The 18,015-nt window shown below is 43.1% G+C and overlaps 1 protein-coding gene across 11 annotated transcripts in view; it reads left to right on the top strand.

Annotated features, from left to right (window-relative positions):
• The window catches only part of TTLL3 (tubulin tyrosine ligase like 3), a 31,626-nt gene extending 17,882 nt beyond the window's left edge, over nt 1-13,744 (top strand). For 3 of the 11 annotated variants that reach the window (XM_077116611.1, XM_077116604.1, XM_077116603.1), the window contains exons 10-14: nt 5,628-5,871; nt 7,048-7,483; nt 11,921-12,191; nt 13,021-13,241; nt 13,447-13,744. In XM_077116611.1, coding sequence (XP_076972726.1) covers nt 5,628-5,871; nt 7,048-7,483; nt 11,921-12,191; nt 13,021-13,241; nt 13,447-13,740 — 1,466 coding nt within the window. In that variant the 3' untranslated portion in view covers nt 13,741-13,744. The other 8 variants (XR_013157786.1, XR_013157787.1, XM_077116607.1 and 5 more) reach the window with 6 other exon arrangements.
• The last annotated feature ends 4,271 nt before the right edge of the window (nt 13,745-18,015 follow it).

Below are 18,015 nucleotides of genomic sequence, written 5' to 3'. Positions count from 1 at the left end.
AGAGTTTGTAATGGGCTACCATATGATCCTTTTATATTTTTCCTTCTAGCTGCTCCAGAATTATAGGAGGCTAGAAGGCGTAAATACTTTATCATCACAGTCGACTTTTTTTCCTTCTTTTTTTGTGAACAATAACATATATACAAAAAGCTATAAATTTCAAAGTACAACACCACAGTTAGTTGTAGAACATATTTCAGACTTTGACATGGGTTACAATTTCACGATTTTAGGTTTTTACTTCTAGCTGCTCTAAAATACTGCAGACTAAAAGAGATATCAATTCAATGATTCAGTATTCATATTCGTTTGTTAAGTCCTACCTTCTATGTATAATTCCACCATCACCTTTGATCTTTCCATACTTCTCCACCTTTGATCTTTCCATACTTCTCTTTGGGGTTGTTTGGGCTATGGCAATTCTAAATTTTTGATATTAGAAGGGTTTGCCACTAATATGTGGTAGGGAGATGAAACTAGCTGATGTTCTGGAGAGGCTGGGCTAGGTTTCCGTACTTATCTGGACTAGGGACCCATCTGGAGGTTGTAGGTTTCTTGAAAGTTACTCCAGTTCATGGAACCCTTATGGAATCTTATATAGTACCCTAGGTGTTCTTTAGGATTGGCTGGAATGTTCCTGGTTGGGGGATGGCAGGTAGCAAGGTCTACCTGAAACATAAGAGCAATCTCCAGAGCAGCCTCTCGACTCTATTTACACTCTCTCTGCCACTGATACTTTATTAATTACACTTCGTTTCCCCCTTTTGGTCAGGATGGAATTGTTGATCCCATGGTGCCAGTTCTGGATTCATCCCTGGGAGTCCTCTCCCATGTCACCAGGGAGACTTTCCCCCCTGGATGTCATGTCCCACGTAAGGGGAGTATAGATAACCCCTTTTTAGTTTAAGGTGTATTAAGGAGGCTAGAGGAAAGTGCCTGAAACTGTAGAGCTGTGTTCCAGTAGCCATGTTTCTTGAAGATGATTGTATAATGATATAGCTTTCACTAAGTGACTGTGTGATTGTGAAAACCTTGTTTTGATGTTCCTTTTATCTATGGTACGGGCAGATGAGTAAAAAATATAGATTAAAAATAAATAATAAGGGGAACAAATGTTAAAATAAATTTAGTAGATTGAAATGCTAGTGATCCATGAAACAGAGTGGTAAAGGGTATAGAAAAAAAATAGGGAAACAAAGACTAAAATATATTGGGTAGATGGAAATACTAGCAGTCAATGAGAGGGAGGGGTAAGGGGTATGGTATGTATGAGTTTTTCTTTTTTCTTTTTATTTCTTTTTCCAGAGTGATGTAAATGTTCTGAGAAATTATCATAGTGATGCATATACAACTATGTGATGATATTGTGAGCCACTGATTGCACACAAAGTATGGAATGTTCATACATTAAGAATGTTTGTGTTATATGTGATCGGTTTTATTAATAAAAAAAAAAGTATTAAGGCTACTAGAACACAGGTCAACAGCCCCAGGTACTTCCCTCCAGCCATTCCAATACACCACAAACTGAAAAGAGGTATCTGTATAATGTACAAGAATAACCTCCAGAATAACCTCTCAACTCCGCTGGAAATCCCCCCAGCCACTGAAACCCCACTGTTTTAGTTTGCTAGCTGCCAGAATCCAATATGCCAAAAACAGAATGGCTTTTTAAAAGGGGAATTTAATAAGTTGCAAGTTAACAGTTTTTAGGCCATCCCCCATGGAAATGTCCCAATTAAAGCAAGTCTATAGAAATGTCCAATCTAAGGCATCCAGGGAAAGATACCTTGATTCAAGAAAGCCAGTGAAGTTCAGGGTTTCTCTCTCAGGTTCTCTCGCATTCTCCAAAATGTTTCCTCTTTTATAGGATTCCAGTAAACTAATCAAGACCCACCTGGAATTGGTGGAGACACATCTCCACCTAATCCAGTTTAATGACCACTCTTGATTGAGTCACATCTCCATGGAGATAATCTAAAGTTTCCAACATACAGTACTAAATAGGGATTATAAGAAACGTCTGCCTTTACAAAATGGGATCAGTATCAAAACATGGCTTTTCTAGGGTACATGCGTCCTTTCAAATGGGCATACCCACTCTATCCCATCTCTCTCCTCCCCACCCGCCAAGATGGATCTCTCAATCCCCCAATGCTGGACCCCCTGCCCATCCCGGGAGCTCAACCCCATGTCTCCAGTGAGATCCATACCCCAGGAATCATGTGCTGTGAATTCATCTGCCAAGCTGGCCCAGAGAGAGAGACCACATCTGAGCAACAAAAGAGGTTCTCTGGGGGTAACTCTTAGGCAAAATTTTAAGTAGGCTTAGCCTCTCCTTTGCAGGAATAAGTTTCATAGGGGCAAACTCCACAGTCGAGGGTTTGGCCTGTTAGTTTGGTTGTCCCCACTGCTTGTGAGAATATCAGACATTCTCCAAATGGGGAAGTTGCATATTTCCTCCTTTCTCCCCAGTTCCCCAAGGGTACCTTGCAAATGCTTCTTTATTCTCTGCCAAGATTACCCTGGGATATATCAGGGCATCACACTAACCTGGACAAACCAACAAGATCTCACTCCCTATTCAAGATTCCATGTACTTATGGTGTTCAACTAAACTGACCATACAAGTTAAATTAGGAAATCCACTACCCAAAATAAAAATTTGCACCAAATAAACATCTCTTCCTTTGGTCTAACACAGAAATGGAAGTTCTAAAATATGGACAATATCATCCTTTACCCTATGTTCTGATTTATCTTAGTCCTATCCAGATCAGTTTCGTTCATATCTCCTCAAAGTTTGTTCACAGTTTCAACAATATGGGGTACTGCTGACTTTCATAGCTTCAGAGCTCTAACTCAGAGTCTGAGGTGTCACATAAATACCCACAGTTTCTGGCTGTATGTATACACCATAGTTCCCCCTTCCATTCCTCAGTCATTGTACCTGTCATGGTCAAGTTCATGTGTCAACTTGGCCAGGTGGTGGTACCTGTTTGGTTGGGCAAGTGCTGGCCTGTCTGTTGCGATGAGGACATTTCATAGAATTAAATCATAATCATGTCGGCTACATCCACAGCTGATTCCATTTGTAATTAGCCAAGAGGAGTGTCTTCTGCAAAGAGTGATGCTCAGTCTAATCACTGGAAGCCTTTTAAGGAAGATTCAGAAGAGACAGGCTCTCTTCCTGCTTCGGCTGGCGAGCCTCTCCTGTGGAGTTTGTCCAGACCCTCCACCGGAATTGTCAGCTTCACAGCCTGCTCTACAGATTTTGGACCCTGCATTCCCATGGTTATGTGAGACACTTTTATAAATTTTGGATTTGCGAGTGTTTCCTGTTGATTCTGTTTCTCTAGAGAACCCTAACTAATACAGTACCCTTAGGCTGCCTCTATCCATTGTGGATCCTGAACCTTGCCACAAGAGACACCAGTGTGCAAATGTCCTTTCCTGTCCCCACACTCAGTTCCTCCAGGTATATACTGAGCAACAGGTTTCAGAGATCATATGGCAACCCCACCCCAGCCTCCCGTGGAGCCACCACACTGCCCTCGAAGGGGCTGCACCTCTCAGTTTCCCCACCAACAGTGAATAGGTACATTTCTTTCTCCACATTATCTCTAGCACTTGTTTCTTTCTGTTCATTTTTAGACAGTTTTATTTACACATCATAGAATCCAACCTAAGTATATAGACATGGCTTTGCCAGCATACTCTATCTTTTTTTTAAATATTTTATGCCGCCATAAGAAAGGAAAAAGACATACCCCTCCCTCACGCCCCATGCCTATTGACATTTAGTTTTGACACAATGCCTCTGTTACATTCAGTGGAAGCATATTGCATGCTACTGTTGACTACAGACCCTAGTTTACATTGATTGTACTTTTTCTCATATACTATTTTCAGCACCCTACAATGTTGACATTCATTTGTTCTCCCTCCTGCAAAAATGTTTTTTTATGTGTACATTTAATCACCATCATTGTCCACTCTAGGCATTCCTAAATTGTACTGTCTCAGTCTTTATCCTCTATCTTTCCTTTTGGTTTCATATGTGCCTCCAGCCCTTCTCCCTCTATCATACTCACATTCAGCTTCATTCAGTGTACTTATATTATTGTGCTACAACCAGGTAGTATTGTGCTATCAATTTCTGAATTTTTACAATCAGTCCTGTTGCACAATCTGTATTCCTTCAGCACCAAATGCCCAATCTCTACCGCATTTCTATCTCCTGATAACCTGTATTCGTAACTTCAGTTCTCAAAGTTCACTCATTAATATTAGTTCATATTAATGAGACCATACAGTATTTGTCCTTTTGTTTCTGGCTAATGTCACTCAGCATAATGTCCTCAAGGTCCATCCACGTTGCTACATGCTTCATGACTTTATTCTGTCTCAACAGCTGTATAATATTCCATCGTATGAGTGCTACCTACTTTTAAATTTTATATAAAAGTACAGTATGTACTGTTACCTCGTTCTTTTTGCAGCTGCGTAGTCTAATCTTGTTTGGATGTACCATCATGCATGAATCTACTCCCTTCCTGACGGATATTTAAATTATCTTCAGTGTTTTTCCCTTTATTTTTTTTGCCATTACAAGCAACACTATGTTGAACATCCTATATGGATATCTTTGTGGCCTCTTCCATTTATTTCCTTAGGATAAATTCCAGGAGATGAAATTGCTGAATCAAAGTGTATGAACAGTTAGTTTTCTGTTCTTGGCAGCATGTTCTTGGGTGGTCTGTCTTGTTATTTGAGATAGGATCTGGTTTGGGAACCAGGTACAAATTATTCTGTACCATTGGCAGGTGATCAGGCTGCTGGGTCCAAACGGTGAAGGAATGAGATTTCTGAATGTGTGTGTTTGGTTTACAAAGGGGTTCTGATATTTTCTTATATGCATTAAATACTTAACTTCACTCATTATGAAAGAGTTGGAACTAAAATGAGATATCATTCTCTACCTAGGAGAAATGAAAAAGAACAGTGTTGGATAGGATGTAGGAAATGCACAATCTCATACATTTATGTTGGATGTGAAAATTGGTAGGACATCTTTGGAGGTCAACTTGGCAACATAAAATGAAAACTGTGCCAGAAATTCTGCGAGAAATTTATTTAATAATAATGAGTTAACATTTACTGAATGCTTACCATGAGCCGAGCACTGTTCAAAACCGTTAACGTGTTTTAATTTATATAATCCTATGAAACAGAGATACATATAGACTCTCACATGGGAAGATACCCATAAGGACCTAGAAACAGGGGAAGGATATTTATTTTTTATCTTTTTCCCTTTTTTACTGTCTGATTTTTGTTATTGTTTATATTCTGTTAATTTTTGGAGGAAATTCATCAAAATAATATATGCATATGATTTTTTTTAAATCCCAAGAGTAGATACTATGTGAATTTTAATCTGTGCATATATTCCTGGTCAATAAAATAAAACCAGTTTCTTTTTTAAAAATTAAAATCCTTGACAGATTCTCCACTTTCCCTAAGGGACGAGAGCCTATGGTAGCTGTGCATGGTCCCATGGCCCTCCTCCCAACCCAAGCCTGGCCTCCTGACCCCTGACCCCAGTGTACCACCTTCCCCCTTAGGCATTGTGTGCATGGACCACCTGGAAGAGATGCTGAAACTGGTGGATGGCAACCCCCTGGTGATAAAGGATGGCAAGTGGGTGGTACAGAAGTATATTGAGCGGCCTCTGCTCATCTTTGGCACCAAGTTTGACCTGAGACAGTGGTTCCTGGTGACTGACTGGAACCCACTTACTGTATGGTTCTACCGTGACAGCTATATCCGCTTCTCCACGCAGCCCTTCTCCCTGAAGAACCTAGACAAGTGAGCCCCATCAGTCACCTCCCATGTGTTCCTGGTCTAGTTGGGAAGACGACAAGCAAACAGGCAGTTAATATGCAATGGAATCATATAACCCTGGGCTCCAAATAGGCATTGCAGTCAGGCAGGCAGGCCATCCATCCATCCATCTAACCATCCTTCAATCAAATACTTATTGAGTGTGTATCACATGCCATTCAATGTTCTGGGCACTTGGCATACAGCAGTAAACAAAAGAGGATCACAAGGGGTGCACGGGTGGTTCAGTGGTAGAATGCTTGCCTGCCATGTGGGAGACCTGGGTTCGATTTGCTACCCATGCACTCCCTCCCCCCACTGCACCACCCTGAAAAAAACCCAGGATCACAACTCTCAAGAAGCTCACATTCTGGTAGGGAGAAACAGACAATAAGCATTGACTATCAACGTAAAATGATCTGTTGTGGGAAAAGGAGAAAAATTCAAACAGGGTAAAGGGGGGATCAAGAGAAGTGTGAGGCGAGAGAGGAAGGTTGCAAAATTAAATCGGGGGGCTGGCATCAAGGGGGTGAGAGGAAGCCTGGTTTAAGCCTGCATAAAAATTTCTTCTTGAAGCTGTGTGACTTTGCTCAAGTGAAAACCTATTTAAGCCTAAGTGTCCACATCTGAAGAATGGAGGCAGTAATTGGAAACATAATTAAGGCTCTCAATTGTTGAGTGCTGTGTATTGATAGGTGCTAAGCACGTCATATCTGTTATCTCAGTCATTCTTCCTAAAAGCCCAGTGAAGTGTGTACTAGTGTTACCCCCATTTTACAGCTGTGAAATGACTCAGAGAGGTTAAAGGACTTGCCTAAGAGCTCCCAACTAATCAGTGTGAAGATGGGACTTTGAACATATGTCTTGGTGACTATCCAGGGCCCATACTCTTACCCAGCTCCTTAGCTTCCAAGCACTGGGAGGGTTAACTGAGATCTTGCACAGGGCACTTAACGCTGTGATCCCTATTGTAAGTGCCCCTGAGAGATTTATGACTGGTCTGGCTTTCCTTGGTGTCCCTTGTTCTCCAAGCTAAGCCCCATCTCAAACTCAATGGTCAAGGGTGGCCATGGGCTGGTTCCAGGGTTTGCCTGCCTTCCCTGAGTTTGGGTGGGAGTGGGACAAGGGACCAGGACCTCAGCTTTCTGCTCTCTGCCCCAGCTCTGTCCATCTGTGCAACAACTCCATCCAGAAGCACCTGGAAAACTCGTGCCACCGGCACCCGCTGCTGCCCCCAGACAATATGTGGTCCAGCCAGAAGTTCCAGGCACACCTGCAAGAGATGGGGGCCCCAAAGGCCTGGTCCACCATCATGGTGCCTGGCATGAAGGCCGCTGTGATCCACGCGCTGCTGACCTCCCAGGACACCGTACAGTGCCGGAAGGCCAGCTTTGAGCTCTACGGTGCTGACTTTGTATTTGGCGAGGACTTTCAGCCCTGGCTGATCGAGATCAACGCCAGCCCCACCATGGCGCCCTCCACGGCCGTCACTGCCCGGCTTTGTGCTGGCGTGCAAGCTGACACCCTCCGCGTAGTCATTGACCGGCGGCAGGACCACAACTGTGACACAGGGGCTTTCGAGCTTATCTACAAGCAGGTGAGGTGGCCCTGCCCAGGCAGGACCGTGCGCTCAGACCTCTCCACACACCCCCTGTTAAGGAGCCTGCGCTCTCTCCCAGGAAGCCCCACAGTGAAGCACACGGGCTCAGTGGTCAGCCAGAACCAGGTTCAAGTCCAGTCGTACCATAGTGACTTAGTGCAACCTGAGGCTCAGTATCTTCCCCTGTAGAATGAAGACAATATTACCGTCCTTCTCCAAGGGTTTGGGAGGATGCAATGAGTTAATATGTTTGGATAATATTTCTAGAGAGGTCATATAGCTCAGTGTTGAGAGCATAGACTTTTGAACCTCTCCTTGCACAGTAACCATGAGCTGCATGACTGTGGATGCATTCCCAACTGCCAGGGGTCTAGTCTCAGCTTTCTCACCTGTAAAGTAGGAATGGAAATAGTATCTCCCTCATAGGTTGTTGTGAGAAATAAATACGTTGCTAGAAGTAAAGCACTTGAGAACCATGCTCTGAATATAGTAAATGCTGCACAAGTTCTAGCTACTGTTGTTGTGTTAGTTTGCAAGCTGCCAAATGTAATATACCAGAATTGGAATGGTTGTTAAAAAGAGGAATTTAATAACTTACAAATTTACAGTTCCAAGTCTATACAAATGTCCAAACTAAGGCATCCAGGAAGATACCTTAGTTCAAGGAAGGCTGTTGGGTCAGGAACACCTCTGTCAGCTGGGTAGTCACATGGCTGGCATTTGCTGGTCCCTTGCTCCTGGGCTCTGTTGCTTTCAACCTCTGTTCTCTTGGGAGTTCCTCACTTTGCTTCTTCAGGGATGGCTCTCATCTCTTGACTTCCCTTAGTTCTCTCTAGGTTCTGGTTTGCTTAACATCTCATGGCAACATCTGCTGGGCTCCAAGCATCTCCAAACATCTGTGTCTCTGTTCTCCATGTGTCAGTATCTGTGTCAGCTCTGCTGTGAAATTTCTGTTGGCCCAGAGGCTTCTGTCGTTTTTGTTGTTTCTGTCATTTCTGACTCTCTCCAAAATGTTTCCTCTTTTTAAAGGATTTCAGCAACTAATCAAGACCCACCTGGAATGGGTAGACTCAAACATCTCATCTAATCAAAAGGTCACACCCACAATTGGGCATGTCACATCTCCATGGAGATAATCTATTCAAAAGTTTCCAACCTACAGTATTGATTTAGGATTAAAAGAAATGGTTGCTCCCACAAGATTGGATTGGGATTAAAACATGGCTTTTCTGGGGTACATAATACATCCAAACCAGCACAGTTGTTATTAACTGATAAAGTTGCTAGAAGTGTCATTGTTAATGGCACCTCATATAAAGTGCCTAGAACATAGTAAGAGTCAATTAGCGGTAGCTGCTATTATTACTATTATAATGATTTTACTTATCTTGTTAATTGTTTTATTCATCTTGTTAAAAAAAAAAAAGGATTTGAAACCTCTTACAGAAGAGCATGGGATAAAACAATCAATCAGAAAACTGGTTTCAAATGTTTCTGAGCTTCCTAGCAAAAATTTTTTTGTGGTAATTTAATTAAGTGGCTTCTGATCAGGATCCCCTCAAAGTTTTGCTACAGGGACAGAATGTTATGATACATAACCCAAGTGTGTTTTTTTAAATATTTTATTGTAAACAACAAATATACAAACAGTCTTGACATACAATCATTCTTGACATGGTTACAATCAGTGACTCACAATATCATCACATGGTTCTGTATTTATCACCACGCCAAGTGTCTAGTCTTCGCCACACTTTCTGATCATATTTTTAATTAATATGTTGGCATTCTGGTTTCAAAAAAAAATGAACTGACTCTATAAAAGGAGAGGAAAATAAGACAAAGCCCCGAGGGGGATGATAATGTTTCGGTGCATTGGTCCCCAAATGCTGGTTCACAGGCCAGAACCAGCTGGCAAGCTTTCTGAAATTATAAATACCAGGAAGCCTGATCCCCAGAGAATGATTCAAAATGTTTGGCTGAAGAACTACACAGTCCCTTGTTTGTCCCCTAAATGTCTTTTATAACTGATTTTTATTGTTATTTTAATTTTTTCTAGCCAACATCTAATCAAGGTTCACACCTGGCATTCATCATTTTTGTCTCTTTAATCTCAGACACAGTCCCACCACTTTTGCCTCCCGCAGTTTTACTCTTTTAAAGAGACCAGACCGGTTGCTCTGTAGAACTGCCCCACATTCTGGATTTATCTGATCATTCCCTTGTGGTGGTGTTTAACTTGTCTTTCTGTCATTTGAATGTCCCATAAATGAGAAGTTAGGTCAAAAAGTTTGATGAGGTTCAGCTGAACAGTTTTGGCAAGGACACCTGAAAGGTGATGCTGGGCGCTCATGTGGTATCACCGATTAGTGATGCTAAGTTGGACCATGAACTTACATCCTTCCCCATGCAATTTCAATTTGTAAAGTAATACTTTAGCTGTGTGCAAATTACATACTTTCCTGTCCTCCTTTTCACCTAATTGTCTTAACATCCAATTTTGATTCTTGCCTATTTTATTAGAGTTACAAAATGGTTCATTTGCAGTTGTATCATACCTTCTACCTTTACTAGCTGAGGTCCAGCTATAAAGTAAGCTTTTCCACTGGGCAAATATTTGGGCACTTGGATATCTTTTTTTTTAAACAAGCTCCAGGTGATGCTGTTGTTTAGCTAGATTCTCATTAGGATCCTTTGATGACACAGGAAGAGCCATCAAACTAGTTCAAGGTTAAAAAGAAGGTTGTTCCAAGGATTAAAAAAAAAAAAAGGTTATTATCAAGACATAGGGGATTCTGTCAGGGTCCAACTGCAGGAAGTGCAGTTTGGCTTACTAGGAACTGAAATCTGTAGCAAGCTCCTCCCTTTGGCCCTAGTTACTTGCCTCTTTCTGCACATTTGCTACTTTATTCTCTCCAAAGACTTCCTATTTTAGGGTTCTTAATTTCTACCTTCCTATAACCTTCACAAGAGACAGCCTCTTCCAAGCCGTTCATCTGTCTGGATGTCTAAACTCTAAGTTTTCTCTGCAGAGAATCTGATTTGCTTATCTCAGACAACTATCCATCAGCAGTGGAATGTGACATGGAGCCATTTGATCCAGGGGCTGGGGACAGCTTCAGAAGTCAGTGGGGTGGAGGGGTGCTGCTGGGGGCATGGCCAGCAGACATCCAGCTCCTCCAACTCTTGGTTACCAGTCCCAAGAGCCCTCATCCCTCAGCCTTGTTCCTCTCCACGGCCAGCCCCCTTAGAGATCAGAGATGGGAATTCCGTTTCTCAACCCAGAAATGTCTTCTGACCAGGTGCCCCAGAAATTTTTTTTTTTAATTTTTTAATTAAAAAAATATATATGACAAGAAAGAAATACAAACATTCTTAACATATGATCATTCTGTTCTACCTATATAATCAGTAACACAATATCATCACATAGTTGCATATTCATCATGATCATTTCTTAGAACATTTGCATCAATTCAGAAAAAGAAATAAAAAGACAACAGAAAAAGAAATAAAACGAAAACAGAAAAAAAAATTATACATACCATACCCTTTACCCCTCCCTTTCATTGATAATTAGCATTTCAAACTAAATTTATTTTAACATTTGTTCCCCCATTATTTATTTTTATTCCATATGTTCTACTCGTCTGTTGACAAGTTAGATAAAAGGAGTATCAGACACAGGTTTTCACAATCACAGAGTCACACTGTGAAAGCTATATCATTATACAATCATCATCAAGAAACATGGCTACTGGAATACAGCTCCACATTTTCAGGCAGTTCCCTCCAGCCCCTCCACTACATCTTGAATAACAAGGTGATATCTATTTAATGCATAAGAATAACCTCCAGGATAACCTCTGGACTCTGGAATCTCTTAGCCATTGACACTTTGTCTCATTTCACTCTTCCCCCTTTTGGTGGAGAAGGTTTTCTCAATCCCTTGATGCTGAGTCTCAGCTCATTCTAGGATTTCTGTCCCACGTTGCCAGGAAGGTCCACACCCCTGGGAGTCATGTCCCACATAGACAGGGGGAGGATGGTGAGTTTGCTTGTTGTGTTGGCTGGAGAGAGAGGCCACATCTGAGCAACAAAAGAGGTCCTCTTGGGGGTGACTCTTAGGCCTAATTTCAAGTAGGCTTGACCTACCCTTTGTGGGGCTAAGTTTCATACGAACAAACCCCAAGACTGGAGGCTCAGCCTATTGCTTTGATTGTCTGCACTGTTTATGAGAATATCAAGAATTCAACTTGGGGAATTCGAATTTTCCCCCGTTCTCACCATTCCCCAAAGGGGACTTTGCAAATACTTCTTTATTCACTGTTCAAATCACTCTGGGATTTATCGTGCCCCAGAAATTTAATTGCACTCAACTCTGCCCTGGGTCCCATTGCCTGAGCAGCCCTTGTCTCCTCTCCTTGCCCACAGCCTGCTGTGGAGGTGCCTCGTTATGTGGGTATCCGGCTTCTGGTAGAGGGCTCCACCATCAAGAAACCCAACGTGGCATATCACCGGCGGATGGCCATCTGCCCGTCTCTCCCTCACCTGCTCACCCAGCAAGGCTCTGGGGAAGGCAAGGACTCAGGGACCCCTACCTCCAGGTCAGCTTCTAGGAAAGTGGCTGGGGCCAGGCGCCTGGGGCACATTGAGAAGCCGGACTCTACTGCTGCCACCTTGGCCTCCGGAAAGGGGAAGAAAGGCAAGGCAAAAAGTGCCACAGCCCTGGTTCACCCCAACCTCTGGAAGTGGGACCCCCCAGCTGCCAAGATGGGCTGCATTTTCACCATGACCTTTGCTAATGGGGACAGGCAGCCCCACCCCTTGAGATTGCCACTAAGTCCTAAGAACCCCAAGGCCCTGGGTAAGACCGCCCCCCCCCAAAACCACCCCATGTCCCAAGGCAATTTCTCCCTGCTCTCAAAACCCCTCCCCACCCCAACAACCCAGATCTGCCCCCCACCCGCACCCCCAAGCCAAGTCAGTCACAAGAAAAACCACTACTCACAAAGTATTTTTTTGTAATACGCAATCAAATGAGTATTTTCCCCTTCACCCTGCAAGGCAGGTCTATTTCAAACATGCCAGGACTCAGTTTCTCTCCAGGGCCCAAGCTTTTCCTGCTGCAGTGTTCTGCCTTTGCCTCCACCCACAGTTCGCCTCGGGGGGAAAGGTATTAATATTTGTACAGCACTTAACAGTTAACACTGTGATGCTCGTTTAGTTCTCACAACGACCTAGCAAGGTAGGTGCTATTATCCCCATTTTCCAGCCGAGGAATCAGGAAGTTTAAGGAAGTTGCCCAAGATTGCACAGCTCAGAAGGGGCAGAACTGGGATGCAGACCCAGGTCTGTTGGACTCCAAGCCCGATGTTCTTCCCCTTGCCTCTGGAAGCGAAACCTGGAGGCCTGCATCTGCCCTCACACCGCCCCACCCACCCCGGCCCTGCCCGCGTACCCCGTGACCCCTGAGGGGCAGCCTGTCCACCCTGGCCCTCCCCAGGTCCTCACAACCTCCCTTACTCCCACAGCCCCTTACCGCTTCCCCAGCCTCCACAACAAGGCCCAGCTGCCTTCCCCCCACGTGCTCCGACCCCAGGGGCGGGTTGTCAGACTGCAGCACGGCAAGCTGGCGGGCCCCAGGGCCCTGTCGAACACAGGCAAGGCCCTGATGACTCTACCTACCGCCAAGGTGTTGATTGCCCTCCCACCTACATCTGAGGTCAAGCCCAGCGGCTGGAAGCCAAGCAAGGTGGGTCTCAAACTGTGACTTGTGCCTGGTGGTTGCTGAGCACCGGGGGGTCAGGGCTGGAGAGCACAGGCAGAGGGCAGCTCCTAGGCTGGCTGGAGCCCCAAGGGAAGTGCATTTTTCCCTCCAGCACCCCCTTCCTGGACAGATTTCCTGATCGTCTCTTCCCCCTCTCCCCTCCTTTCACACTGAGACCATTCCTCCCCAGAGCCTTCGCAGCGCCCATCCTGGAAACGCCTTGTGGTCTCTGCCCTTTGAAGTCGGAACTCTGCCTAGTAACCATAGGAAGGTCAAGGCCAAAGGCAAGTTCAAGGCTAAACTCTGCGACAAACACAAGGCTGAGGCATGCTTCATGGAGGGGCAGAGCCCCCAGGAACCCCTGTCCCTTAATGATGCATCCCCGAGGCTGGGGGGCCTGGGGGATGTGAGGCTAGAGAAGCCCCTGCCGCAATCCCCACTGCCCTTGGCTGGGACCCAGGACCAAATAAAAAGGAGCAAGTAAAGCATTCTGGGTTTGGCTCTATTTCTATTTGAGGGTGAATGGCACGGCTGGATGAGTGACCACACCCCAAGGTCCAGAGTGAGAGCTAGAGGCCGTCAGTGGCTCCTCCATGAAACAGGACCCAGAATTCCCACCGAGGGCCAGAGACACAGGGTCTCTGTGTCTGACATCTCTGATCCTTGGTGGGGGGAGGGATCACATTTTCTTTTACAGATTAGGCGCGGAGTCCGAAACATGGCTTGCCCAAGATCATGAGGCAGTGAGCAGGCGGCAGGAGCACGCTGCCTGAGCTGCTGACCACCGGGAGACCCCCACCTCCGCTACCGCCTCCGTGGGCTCCAGGGGAGGAGCTAGGCTGGTGGCAGAAAGACATCTAGTGGGTGCAGGGACGTCCACCGTCTGAGACTTAGACTTAGTCCTTGCCAAGGCCCCAGCCCTTCTCAGAAGAAGTGAATCTGTCCCTTCCTCAGCAGGGGGGCAAAAGTTACCGAAAAATGAAATATCCAACAAGCCACACCCATCTAAAAAAGTTTGTTTTTTTCCCAGTAATAATGGGGTTGAATGGTGCCCCCTCCACCTAGAACCCGTGAATGTGAACTTATTTCAAAAAAGCATGTCTGTAAATGTAATTAAGTTAAAGATCTTGAGATGAACTCATCCTGGATTATCTGGGTGGGCCCTGACTCCAATGGCAGGTGTCCTTAAGAAGAGGAAAAGACGGAGACTCAGAGGAAGCCACATGAAATGGGGACAGATGTATCTGCAAAAGCCAAGGAATGCCCAGAGCCATTCGAAGCAACAAGAGGCAGTGAAGTTTCTCTAGAGCCTTTGGGAGGGGTGCGGTCCTGCTACCTCTAGATTTTGGCCCCCAGAACTGTGAGGGAATAAATTTGCTTTTAAGCCCCCAGGTTTATGGCAATTTGTTATGGCGAGGAAACAATACACCAGCCAAGCTGGAGATACCTGTACTCTCATGCAGACATTCTCGCTGGAGTGAACCAGGAAACACAAACATGAACGTTCATAGTAGCATTCTAGTAACAGCCAAATAACCTAAATGTCCGTTAACAGGATGGAGAAATTGTGGCGCATTCAGGCCCTGGAATTAAAATTATATGTGAAACACCATGGACACAGTTCACAATATGGAACAAAAATCACAAAATAATACAGACAACCCGCTTCCATTTATGAAAATCTGAAAAACAGGCAAAATGAACAAGATGCAATATGTATACAGTATAAGTTAAAAAGAAGAGCAAGGAATAATTATTCCAAGTCAAGACGGTGCAGTCAACCTAAACTGAACAGTAGAAGTCCTTGGGGAGTTTTCACTGAGATCAAGGTCACGGCCTCCACCCCAGACCAATTAAAACAGAACCTTTGGGGGTACAGAATCATGGGGAGGCGCAGGGAATGTTTTAAGCTTTTTTTATGAAGTTTTTTAAAAAATGTAACAACAAACTAACAAAAACATTCTTAACTTATGATCATTTTGTTCTACATATATAATCAGCAATTCACAATATCATCACATAGTTGCATATTCACCATCATGATCATTTCCCAGAACATTAGCATCAATTCAGAAAAAGAAATAAAAACAACAGAAAAATATAACAAACAGAAAAAAAAAATTTACAGGCCATACCCCTTACTGATCCCTTTCATTGATCACTAGCATTTCAAACTAAATCTATTTTAACATTTGTTCCCCCTATTATTTATTTTTATTCCATATGTTTTACTCATCTGTTGACAAGCTAGATAAAAGGAACATCAGACACAAGGTTTTCACAATCACACAGCCACATTGTGAAAGCTTTATCATTGTACAATCATCATCAAGAAACATGGCTACTGGAACACAGCTCCACATTTTCAGGCAGTTCCCTCCAGCCCCTCCACTACATCTTGAATAACAAGGTGATACCTATTTAATGCATAAGAATAACCTCCAGGATAATCTCTCAACTCTGTTTGGGATCTCTCAGTCATTGACACTTTATTTTGTCTCATTTCACTGAGTTTGCTTGCTGTGTTGACTGGAGAGAGAGGCCACATCTGAGCAACAAAAGAGGTTCTCTTGGGGGTGATGCTTAGGCCTAATTTTAAGTAGGCTTGACCTTTCCCCTGTGGGGTTAAGTTTCATATGAACAAACCCCAAGACTGGGGGCTCAGCCTATAGCTTTGGTTGCCCACACTAGTGAGAATATCAAGAATTCAACTTGGGGAAGTTGAGTTTTCCCCTGTTCTCACCATTCCCTGAAGGGGACTTTGCAAATACTTTTCCACTCACTGATCAAATCACTCTGGGATTCATCAGGGCATCATCTGGACAAACCAACAAAATCTCATGTCCTATACAAAGTTCCATTACTTAAGGTGTTCAATCAAGTATCTACATAAGTTATATTAGGAGACGCACTAGTCAAAGTATAGATTTGTACCAAATAAACATTTTTTGCTTTAGTCTCACACATAAGGTGACCTTTTAAAATATTAATTACCATCTATTTTCAGCACCCTGCAGTAATGCCATTCTTTTGTTCTTCCTCATGCAAAAACATTTTAAAAATTCATACATTTAGTCACTATCATTATATACTCCAAGCATTCCTAGATTATACCATCTCAATCTTTATCGTCTTTCTTGTGATTTCATTTATGCCCCAGCCCTCCTCCCTCTATCATTCTCATATGCAGTTTCATTCAGTGTTTTAACATAATTACATTACAGTTAGGTAATATTGTGCTGTCCATTTCTGAGTTTTTATATTCAGTCCTGTTGCATAATCTGTATCCCTTCAGCTCCAATTACCCAATATCTTACCCTATTTCTATCTCCTGATGGTCTCTGTTACCAAGGAAATATTCCAAGTTTATTCACTAATGTCAGTTCATATCAGTGAGACCATACAGTATTTGCCCTTTTGTTTCTGGCTAATCACACTCAGCATAATGTCCTTAAGGTCCATTCATGTTGTTACATACTTCATAGCTTTATTCTGTTTTACAGCTGCATAATATTCCATCTTATGTAAATGTCACAGTTTGTTTAGCCAACCGTCTGTTGATGGACATTTTGCCTGCTTCCATCTCTTGGTAATTGTAAATAATGCTGCTATAAACATTGGTGTGTAAATGACCATTTGTGTCCTTGGCCCCGTGTCCTTTGAGTAGAGGCAGCTTATAGATGGGTCCTGCTTTTTAATCCATTCTGCCAGACTATGTCTTTTGCTTGGAGAGTTTACTCCATTAACATTCAGTGTTATTACTGCATGGGTAGTACTTTCTTCTACTATTTTGCCTTCTGGATTTTATATGTCATATCTAATTTTCCTTCTTTTTACCTTTACTCATAGTCTTCCTTTCTACACTCTTCTCCACACCTCTCTCTTCTGTCTTCGTATCTGTCTCTAGTGTTCCCTTTAGTAGTTCTTGCAGAGCTGGTTTCTTCATCACAAATTCTCTCCGTGATTTTTTGTCTGAAAATGTTTTAATTTCTCCCTCATTTTTGAAGGACAATTTTGCTGGATACAGAATTCTTGGTTGGCAGTTTTTCTCTTTGAATAATTTAAATATATTATCTCATTGTCTTCTTGCCTCCATGGTTTCTGCTGAGAGATCTGCGCATAGACTTATTGGGCTTCCCTGGTATGTGATGGATTGCTTTTCTCTTGCTGCTTTCTAGAGTCTCTCTTTCTCTTTGACCTCTGACATTTTGATTATTAAATGTCTTGGAGTATGTCTATTTGGATCTATTCTCTTTGGGGTATGCTGCAATTCTTAGATCTGTAATTTTAAGTCTTTCATAAGAGTTGGGAAATTTTCAGTGATAATTTCCTCCATTAGTTTTTCTCCTCCTTTTCTCTTCTCTTCTCCTTCTGGGACACCCACAACACATATATTCGTGCACTTCATATTGTCTTTCAATTCCCTGAGTCCCTGCTCATATTTTTCCATTTTTTTTCCTATACTTTCTGTTTCTTGTCGGATTTCAGATGTTCCGTCCTCCAGTTCAGAAATTCTATGTTCTGTCTCTTGAAATCTACCATTGTAGGTTTCCATTTTTTTCATCTCTTCTACTGTGTCTTTCATTCCCATAAGTTCTGTGATTTGTTTTTTCAGACTTTCAGTTTCTTCTTTTTATCTTTCCTTGCCTTCTTTATATCCTCCCTCAATTCATTGATTTGGTTTTTGATGAGGTTTTCCATGTCTGTTCGTACATTCTGAATTAATTGTTTCAGCTCCTGTATGTCATTTGAATTGTTG

The sequence above is a fragment of the Tamandua tetradactyla genome, chromosome 9 (assembly GCF_023851605.1).
Source record: "Tamandua tetradactyla isolate mTamTet1 chromosome 9, mTamTet1.pri, whole genome shotgun sequence".
Classification (NCBI taxonomy): Eukaryota; Metazoa; Chordata; class Mammalia; order Pilosa; family Myrmecophagidae; genus Tamandua; species Tamandua tetradactyla.
This window is presented reverse-complemented; position numbering and strand designations above follow the sequence as displayed.